This window comes from Cupressus sempervirens, chromosome 1 (assembly GCF_028749045.1).
Source record: "Cupressus sempervirens isolate cs-2001-9-10 chromosome 1, ASM2874904v1, whole genome shotgun sequence".
Classification (NCBI taxonomy): domain Eukaryota; kingdom Viridiplantae; phylum Streptophyta; class Pinopsida; order Cupressales; family Cupressaceae; genus Cupressus; species Cupressus sempervirens.
The window spans coordinates 753507091-753518203 of record NC_143118.1 but is presented as its reverse complement, the minus strand read 5'-3'; the positions used below and the strand labels follow the sequence as shown (position 1 = coordinate 753518203).

The 11113-nt window shown below is 32.0% G+C and overlaps 1 protein-coding gene across 1 annotated transcript; it reads left to right on the top strand.

Moving 5' to 3' along the window:
- The first annotated feature begins 7801 nt into the window (after positions 1–7801).
- On the top strand, positions 7802–8745 carry LOC149580088 (uncharacterized). Its single transcript, XM_089812870.1, has one exon. The coding sequence runs from the start codon at positions 7816–7818 to the stop codon at positions 8605–8607; it is 792 nt and encodes a 263-aa protein (XP_089668996.1). The 5' UTR covers positions 7802–7815; the 3' UTR covers positions 8608–8745.
- Positions 8746–11113: the final 2368 nt, after the last annotated feature.

Sequence of the window (11113 nt, the reverse complement as noted above, 5' to 3'; positions counted from 1 at the left end):
TATTACATTTTTTTATAATATAATTTTTATCATTCAATTAAAAATATTAAAACAAATATTTCTTATATTATATAATCATTTAAGAAATATTATTATTATAAAGAAATTATAATTTATTTATAATATAATACTATCACATGATATATACAATAAAACATATATTAATAAATAATATATAAATTTAAATTATAATCAATACCATTATAGAAAAATATAAATATATAATGTTTTTATTAATTAAAATATTTTATAAACTATAATAAATTTATTAAATAAAAATTATATTTATATAAAAACTAAAGACACTTGTTTTATTTGGGCGATTCGGTTTTATATCTAATACAAATTTTATTATTATCAAAGTTTCTATAAATAGAAAAACAATAGGGCATTGTATGTCAAACCTAAAAGTTCACCTTAATATTTCTTAATAACTTAAACTATGATATCTCTATTTTCTTGACTTTTGAATAGAAGCAACAAAAGAAAACATATTGGTTTGCTCAGAAGACATAATTTTTATAACTTGAAATTCAATTGTCTTGTAAGCATTAAAGAAATTGAGAACCCCCATTACTAAGAGAAGACATTGGTTGAAGAACAAAGTTTGGAAGCTCAATTATCTTGTTAATATTAGAATAGGAGAACATTCATTTCCAAAAAGTATAAAACTCATTTTATTTATACTATTGGCTTATCTAAAATTTGGAAGCTTAATATTCTTGTTAACATAAATAAAGAAAAGAAAGCAAAGCACCAAGCTTTAATAACTTCATAAATTGTTCAACTAATAAAATTACATAGAAGATTTAAACTTTGGAAGCTATATATTTTTGTAAGAATATTAAGATTAAACTTCATGAATATTTGAATGTTTTTCTAGTAACTACAATTTATAAAAAATATATTTTAATAGTAATGTTTAAATTTAAAATATAGTATTAATTCAATTAGCAATATCAACTTTCAATTCTTCTTTTTCCTATTGTCTATTTATAATTTTTCTTAAATTTAAGTTATCTGGAAAAAAAAACAGACAAAGAAACTGACAATTATCAGAAATAAATTCAATAAAAAAAAAATAGAATTAGAATTTCTCTTGTTTGTTAAAAATAAATATCAAAATATTTATTAAAATGAACCAATTCATATTCCAATCCCGTCTAATATTTACTTTCTAAACATAGCCTTATACTTTTTCTTCAACATATAAATATTGAAATATGATTTCACATTATCAATAAATTCAATTATGAAATATAAGAGAATGGAATAAAGGGACTCCAAATTCTCTTCTAAATTAAACATCAGACAACTATTTGATTCTTTCTTTTATGCAAATAGTTCATCGGCTGTAAATTTTTAATGAAATAAAATATTGAAGTTTTTGACTTTCCATTATTCTTATGCAATAACTAGACAGCCAGATACAAATGAATTAGGCACTGTGCCATTCAAGTGCCATTTAATGCCTGCAAACACGAGTTTCCATTCAAATTTAAAACTTAGTAGACTTAAAATGCAGAGATCATTACTACGTTATGATGAAGCAATTCCATCCAAAACTACATTGCAGGGAAAGAAACAGCAACCGTAGGTAAGAAGAAAACCTTCAACGTCTTCTTTGCACGTGACACCATCTACAAACCAATGTCTATGCCGGCATCAAATCGGTATTTTACTGTTTTTAAGAATTAAATTAAAAATTATTTGTAAAACTGTATCTTAAATTAAAATTTATTTTAAAATTACCATTTTGATGCAGGCATAGACATGGCCCCACATACAATATTAGATCCATTAAGACCTCAAGACCATTGCAATTTTAGCAACTTTAGCATAGATTTTCAGACATTCTTATTCTGTTAACACAAATATATAGTAAATTATAAGTAGTACATAGTTAGAAACTCATAATCTAGTATCCACCATTGCCACCATGACCAGCTCCACCATCTGCACCAGAAGCTCCCCCGGCCAGCACCATATCCGCCACCTCCACCAGACCCAACACCAGCACCATACCCAGAACCTCCACCGGAACCATACCCCACACTGAATCCACCTGCACCACCTCCAACACCATACCCTGACCCACTACCAGCACCACCTCCACTCCCTCCATAACCACTCTCTGCGCCATAACCACCACCGCGTCCGAAACCCTCACCATAGCCAGCTCCGCCTTTGCCAACTCCCACTCCATGCCCTTCTCCACCACCGCCACCGCCACCGCCACCTGCCCCATAACCTGAGCCAGCTCCACTGACTCCCACTCCACGACCTTCTCTGCCACCACCACCTGCCCCATAACCAGAACCGGTTCCACCAACTCCCACTCCATGACCTTCTCCCCCACCACCACCTGCCCTATAATCGGAGCCGGCTCCGCCAACTCCCACTCCATAACCTTCTCCACCACCGCCACCGCCACCTGCCCCATAACTGGAGCCGGCTTCTCCAACTCCCAGTCCATGACCTTCTCCGCCACCGCCACCTGCCCCATAACCGGAGCCAACTCCTCCAACTCCCACTCCATGCCCTTCTCCGCCACCGCCACTTACCCCATAACCAGAGCCAACTCCACCGACTCCCATTCCATGACCTTCTCCACCACCGCCACCTGCCCCATAACCAGAGCCGGCTCCGCCAACTCCCCCTCCATCCCCTTCTCCACTACCACCACCAGCACCATAACCAGAGCCAGCTCTGCCACCACCAGCATCCGAACCTATGCTGGTTCCAATGCCATGACCAATACCTTCGCCACCTCCACCTCCACCTCCACCTCCACCGATGCGCCACCTGCCTCTCCACCATAACCACCACTTGCACCTCCATCATAGCTCAACACTGACCTGCGTGCAGTACAGAGACTAATGCTCACTATCAATATGGCTGTCACAACAATGAAACTACGCGCCATGTCTAGAGCTATTATAACTTGATGAGTGGAAACTAAGCAAACGGCTCCCCTATTTATAATGTGAAAAACGAGCAAATGGGTGGCCTATTTGTAATGTGAAAAGAAGCACAATCCAGCATGATGCACTCATGCCAAGAATCTGCAGTCCTTTCTGTAAACCATTCTGCTGAAAGGAAGTGGGGACATGACAAAGCGTTTATGCACACAGCACTAGCAGTGTACCTATAATCTCTTCTGCTTTCTCCATGCTTTCATTACACTTATTTGTAGATTTTAAAATTTTCTGAAGGTGCGCATTAAACCTCAAACTAAAAGAGAGTTTTCCAAGTATTTATCCAAAATGAATGCACTCTCTGTTATCGTTTGCTTTTCAATTTGTTTATTCCCTTTATTCTGACGCTCCAATATGACTATTTCCACCATGATGTGTGATATAGTGCTGCGAGTGGTTGGAAACATATGATGTGCAGACGTGAGATATATTTCAACATAGTGTCATCATTGTAAACAGAGACAAATATTCTAGTCAATTTAATTGATTGTTTTCTCTATGATTTTTTTAGAGACAAATGGAATTTATAGGGTGATGCGCTTTATCTTTGTTGATAAGGGTGCTAACTATTGTTTCTTTCATTCATTTTTACATTGTGCCATAGTTTGTAATCAAATTTTTATATATTTTTTAAATTGGTTAAATTGAAAATTAATTATAATTTAATCTATTATTGTTAAATTATATGTAACAAATAATTTTATTATTAAATACTTATTGGCTATTGTTGCAAGTAGTAATAATTTATCTTGATAAGTTTTTTATTTCTAGAATTGTAACCTATTTTATGTATCAAGAATTCAAATTATTAAGATGGTATTAGTTTTTATTGTATGATGAATCATGGTGTGATTTAGAATATTAATGAAAGAAAAAACTTAAACAATAGATTCCAAATCATAAGTAGAAAGCCAAATCATATAGAAAGTAATATCAATTAGATGTAAAATAGACATGCATTGAATGTTTAAAATGTTAACTTGAGTTAAATATTGTTTTTCATTTTTCTTTTAGGATAGGAAAGGAAAGGAGAGGAAAGGGGCTTTTATAGTCTACAACACCAGCCATAGTTTTTGGGTTGACATATGGTGACAGTGACATGGGACTACCTCTGTTACCTAACTGCACTACAAACAAGGCATACATACCCTACCCCCGACCTCTCTTTTATGTAGGTTAAATATTTTTAAATATTTGATTGCTATTAAAATAATATATGACTTTTCATATTAAATAGAGATATTAAACTAGACGAGGATGGAAATGAATGAATATTCAAGTTATCTCTATAATCTAGAGTCATAAGTGAAGGATTTAATGAAACTATGTGGTGTAGTGGAACACTCACATGGTTGCATAGGGAAAAAATAACAAAACTATTGAAAATATGATAGGAGAGAAAAATCCCACATACTAAGTCTTATACATTTGATTACAAGTAGGTGAATTATAAAAATAAAATGTAAACTTATGAACTCTAAAACACAACTAATTATATAAATTTCAACTATTTTTTAATTATTATGAATAATGTCTATATAACATTACAAGGTGCAAAAAAATCTTATGACACCAAACAATTCTTCTAATACAATATCATATAAATTTGAAGGATCAATATATAATAGATCAATATATAATACTTTTTAACATATTTACAAAATTATGAAATGTTGCCATACATAGAAGTGAAACAAAAAAATTCTTATAGACTATGTAAAAGTGCTCATACATCGTAGGGTGTTCTTACATTAGAGATTGAAGGTTATGTGAGTCTCTCACTTCACATCGAAACCCTTAAAAAATTTAGTGAATCTTCTTTAGATCTTACCTTTGCAACTTACCAAATACTCAAATTTTCTACATGCATTATGTTTTCCAAATTCTTATGCAAACTTTCATCAATCTTTTCTTTGAGATATTTTGATATTTTTATTATTTTTATAGTTATTCTTACTTACTATTTCTAAACACTCTTGGATGATATTGATACAAACATACACCATTGAATAATGGTGATATAACCAATTTTTTATCTTAAACCTTTATGCATTTCTTGAATCAAATTTCTTTACAATTTTATGAAGGTTAAAAAAAAAATATCTTCAAGAAAATTTATGTTTGATAAAAAATATTTTCTTGTTGAAATATATGATCAATTCATCTCTAATTATTAGCATTTATAAATCCTTCATAGTGCAACATCAATTTCTTTCATTTTGAACTTTTCAATATCACAACTTTTTAAAATAATGTGCATTACATTATGTTTTCATACATTAATTGAAATAAATATTTTAGTTAGTTTTTAGATTGGATTATTTAGAATTTTCTAACATCATGAGAATGAGAGAGCATAAAAAAGAAGATAGTAGATTGCAAACCTAGAACTTAATTAAAAAAAGGGAAATAATAGCAAAGATGACAATTTGTGTAAACCTACATCTAACAACAAGAAAAAACAAATAAAATAATAAATGAATAATATATAAATACATTAAGAAAATTGATATAAGAAATTTTAGTAGCTTTTGAAATAATTCTTTACAATTCTAAAATATTATAATTTTAAATTTTTTTCTAAAACTAAATCAACATCTTTTGAGATTTTGTGACTTGGTTGAGATTTTAATAATTTCTTTAGATGTTTTGTAGAAAATTAAAAAGTTTATTTATTTAGTTATTTGTACTTTCTTTAAATTCTCAAATTTCATATAATTAGTTTAGAAAGTTGATAATTAGAAAATATAGTAAGTTTGTCTTAAATAGATTATTCTTATTTTGGGTAGCAGTGGCTGCTCAACTTTTTAAGAAAAATAATCGTGGAGCTGGTGGCCCCACGAATGTATATTTTTAAGTAGGAAATTTGAAATCTGAATTAATTTATTTAATAATAGTTTTATGATAATAAGAAAAAAAGGAAAAAGAGTTTGTGGTATCAACATTTTTTATGATAAGTTTTCAGTCCCAAATGTTCATGTGAACACAAATCTACTTAAATTTAAACACAAAACAAACTTAAACAGCTACATGGGAAGGGAAGACAAGGTTACCCCATGCCCCATGGTTGCTTGTAAAGTCTCTTTTGTGCTTAATAATAATCATAAAAGTGTCTATTCTAGTTTCTTAGTTAAGACAAAGAATAATTTAGAATGTTGTGCTATTTTAATAGAGCAGTCAATGATTAAAATGAAAAATAAGATTGAAAAAAGGAGGGACTTAAACAACTATGAGCTTAATGAAAAAGTCAGCTAAAAATCCACACTTATAAGAAAAAATATATTTCTAAATACTCTTTACATCATGATAATGTATTCATTCAGACTTATTTCAACTTGGCCAACAGCCCAGAATACATTAAAAAAATCCATCTTATAGTTTCTAGTATCATGATAACCATCACTAAATATGATTAGAAATGTTAGTGCAAAATATGCACAATCAAAATTGAAAACAACTATATATGAGACTTCTGAAATGTATTTCGTCTCCAAATAAAATTTCAGCTCTTTCCATAGCTCAATATTGAGTAAGAAAAGCGAATGGCAACATTGTCCTTTGCTTTTCTGAAACAAAATATATGAAGGGTACGAAACTTAATCCAAGGATGATAATGACTTCTCTGTTTCATACGACTAAATTGTAGTCAGTACAATAGAAAACCCACACCAAAGGGTACATTTCTTAATGAGAATGTGGATCAATAATATTCAGCGAGGTGATGATTTGTTTAGCACTAAATCGGTCCAGTGTCCCATATTATCTCACAATTCTGCACTGCCATCCTCAGAGATGATAGTGGAGAGTAAGAACAAAGCACTATCTACACAAGTTGGTTTTCTATTTACACCTATCATACACACATATTATTCCCTTAGAAGTTTGCTTAGTCTTCATTGAAAACACCAGCAAGGAAAATTATGATAGGATCACAAGTACTTCAATTAAGTTCAAGATGATATGATCTGAAATGCTATGTTCATAAATGTTATAAAAAATAAATTAAAAAAACTAAACATATTATGTATAAAATGTATATAAACATCAGCTGCCTAAATTGAACTTTGAATTGGGATCTAATTAAAAGACTAGATAAGGACCTTGGATAACAAACTCCCCCACAATTAGGTCATTAAACACTGCATTGAGCATTCACCGAATTATTTTCAAACTATGATTCCCAAGATTAAGATATTTTAACAAAACATTCATAACAGGACATTCATATTCAGAAATCTCTACATATTTTATTTATAAAATGTATATAAACATCAGATCTTGAGATTAAAAATAGGAATCTTATTACAAGTTGGAAATGGGTGCCTTGGATAAGGAGCTCACCGACTTTTCAGGGAAAAGAAAAAGATAGCAGCATGGTCATGACTCACATTGCACCAAGAATTCACTTAATTATTCTCAAGATATGCTTCATAAAGATTAAGAACTCCCCAAAAAAAATTCATAAAAGGGCATCGCTTATCAAGATGAGGCAAAACTAGCAGAATGGTCATGACTCACACTGCACAATCCATTCAGTTAATTATTCTCAACATTGAAAACCCTCCACAAAACATCATATCTGTATACTCATTAAAGTTTTGCTCAAGTGAACTACGTTTGAAATAGTAAACATTAGTTGAGTTAGTGGGTTATCTCCCATAGGCAATTTGGCGTCCCCACTAGATCTCAACTCAGCTAAAGTAGTGAAAAAACCACTGTACAATTGTTGGCAATGACGAAAGGAAGAGTTAGTGGGCAATCCACAATACCTCCTCTAAGATGACTATAAATACATCCCATAGTTGTTCAATACCAATATCCCACATTCCTTCAAAACATGGAGCGTGGTATAATTCTTTTAGCTCTAATCTTGGTAGTTAGTTTTGCAGGTTGCTCTGCCCGAAGATCACTTTTGACCTATGGTGGAGCAGCAGGTGGCAGCGGGGTGAGTGGTGGAGGTTACGCTGGAGCTAGTGGTGGTGGTGGTGGTTATGGTGGAGCAAGTGGTGGTGCTTCTGGTGGAGCTAGTGGTGGTGGTTATGGAGGTGGAGCAGGAGAAGGAATTGGCCATGGTATTGGCACAGGCATAGGCTATGGAGCAGGCAGTGGATCAGGATATGGCGCCGGTGGCGCTGGGTCGGGCTACGGTGCTGGTGGTGGAGAAGGCCATGGAGTGGGAGTTGGTGGAGGCAGTGCGGGCTACGGTGCTGGTGGTGGTGGTGGAGAAGGCCATGGAGTGGGAGTTGGTGGAGGCGGTGCGGGCTATGGCGCTGGGTCAGGAAGTGGTGGTGGCTATGGAGTAGGAAGTGGTGGAGCTGGTGGTTATGGTGCTGGTGGAGGTGGAGGCGCTGGTCATGGTGAGGGGGGTGCTGGAGGTGGGTATAGTGCTGGTGGTGGGTCTGGTTATGGTGCTGGCAGTTCTGGAGCTGGATATGGGTCTGGCGGTGGTTCCGGCTATGGTGCTGGTGGCGGCGGTGTTGGTGGTTATGGTGGTGGTTTTGGGTCAGGTGGAGGAGCCGGATATGGTGCTGGTGGTGGACAGGCCGCTGGTGGTGGTAGTGCAGGTGGCTACGCTTCTGGTGGTGGTGCAGAAGGTGGTGCTGGTCATGATGGCAATGGTGGATACTAGATGACCGTCTTGCTAATATAGATAGCTATATATTAATATCTATTTGTGTCTACTCTGTCTATGGAATGCTCGTAACATGATGAAATGTAAGCTAAGGAAAAATAAAATGGCTACTGACCATTATTTGGCTATTTGATACATGCACACCCTTGTCTATTTAACTTATGGTTGCACTTGGATTCTATATATGAATCAAGATTTGGTTATTGACTACACTATCCTCTCACTTATATTCTATACTTCCACATTATTATTTTTAGTTATTCATGCACATACAATTTTAATTTTGAAATTTATGCTCTTTTAATCTACTATAATAGTAAAATAAAATAAAGAAATGTAAATTGTGAAGATTAATCTACTATTTTTATTATTATAAAAAATATTGATCTTCACACTTATTGTACTTGGCCTATGCTAGTACTATTGCATTTGAATTAGTTTAAAAATAATGAATTGTTTTTTAATTAATGAAATATTTCTTAAATTAATATATTAATAATAATTGTATTTGCCAAAGGCAATATATTATTGTTTTCACTACCTCCGAAAACTTAATTAATTTTTACCAATCACAATAGATTATTTTAGTGTCATATTATTTGAGGGTTCTCATATTCCAATTTTTTTTGGCTAGATTATAGGATATATTATCTAAACACTTTCATAATATGATTATTTTAAAAAAAATAAAGAAAATTATATAAATTATTGAAAAATAAATATTAAAGTCACAAAGTTTATAAAAAATTTATTTGTTCCAATCCAAAAAAAATCAAATTCTAAAAATAATAATATGCTTCATTTGATAAAATTAGATTTTCAATTAGTCATATGTATCACTAGTTACAGTATTTTAAAACTTTATAGCTTTTACACAATTGTATACTTATATAACAAATTTTGATTTTTGAAACTCTTATATTTAGAAATTCTCTTGTGTTTCACTTAGTTTAAATTTACTCTTTTCTTATGACATAAAATTTATTTCAATTAAACTTTAAATTTTAGATTTTTATTTTTAATTGAACTAATATATATTCAATGAATTAAAATTAACGACTCTATTTTTTTTTCAAAAGATAGAATATTATAATAAAAGTTCTAAATTTATTATCTAACTTTTCATTTATAATTACTATAAAATATATTGGCAAATACATGCCACTAAGATTGCCACATAATTGTTATGTTTAATGGTTTGCTGGTTTTTGGGCTTAGTCGTTTTAAAGGTTGTTATGCCTTTGTTTAAAAACTCTTTCACTTATGGTACTATTTGAGGCAATCTTAGTAGGATGCCTTAGACTCTATTTTTATGCTCCTTCATATGATGTTTTTGTTTTGATAAGTACTTGTAGGGGGTAATTATGTTTTGTTGGTAATCTGCTGGTTGTTGGCCAATTTATCTTTTGTACGGGTCAGCCCCTTGTTTTGGCTGCTTTATTATTCAAAAACATCTGAATCATTTATCTCAATGATTATATCTAAATTATTTATCTCAATGATAGTTTTTTCATTTCATTTGGTATTATAGGACCCTTTTCTCAGAGGCTTTCTTCATATTGATTTTTTTGGCTACATTCATTAATATAGTTTTGTACATGATCATTATTATAATTGAAAAATATTTAATTTTAATAATAAAAAATACCAACATAAATAAATAACTCAACATTATCAAATTGTTAAAAATATTAATGCCCACAATATTAATAAATACACACTATTATTGTACTATTGCATTCACTTATTTTGAGTTTGTAGTGCATGCCCCTAGTTTACATTTTGTTATTGTTATCGAACTCTTTTAGGCTAGTTTTATGCTTATGATTAGCAACATTGTTTTGAGATTATTAGATATTGTTTTAGATTAAGTTGATACATGATGAGATTACTTGGTACTTCTTACTTCATGTAATGTATGTATGATGATTATTATAGTGTTTTCAGTTATTGATGATGATTAGTTAGATGGATTATCATATGTGTTTTCTTATGGATACTTACCACATACTGCATGTGTATAGTGTGCATGGTTGTTTTCTTTATGTATGGCATTTTTGACGTGGTTAAGGAAGGGAGTCGTAGTCACCTGCTAGTCCGGATCTATACGATGCACCACTTCCTGCCATTGCCTGTTTAACTTAGCATATATTGTGTTTGTACATTCGTAAATTTTATGCAGGTTGTAGGTACCAAGTATCGACTTCCTTGAATTGCTAGGATGAGCATACCTTAGCTTATTATCTCAATGGTAAGAGAGGGGAGATAATTCTTAAGTCTAAATCTTAAACCTTTAAGCCATTTGTCCTAGAAAATTAGGACAAGTATCTGAGTTGTGTACCCTTTGAATGCTTCAAATGATATTAATTCATGATTATAACCCTTTAGTCTAATTTTGTATGTGTCTTTCTATGATGGGTTTTCGTATATTGTTTTATAAGTCCTTGGTGATTTTCCTATTAATTAAGTCTAATTAAAAGATTAAATTAATGATTTAATTTAA

Coding starts and splice junctions, on each gene's coding strand:
- LOC149580088 (XM_089812870.1), top strand. CDS start 7,816: ATGGAGCGTGGTATAATTCTTTTAGCTCTAATCTTGGTAGTTAGTTTT.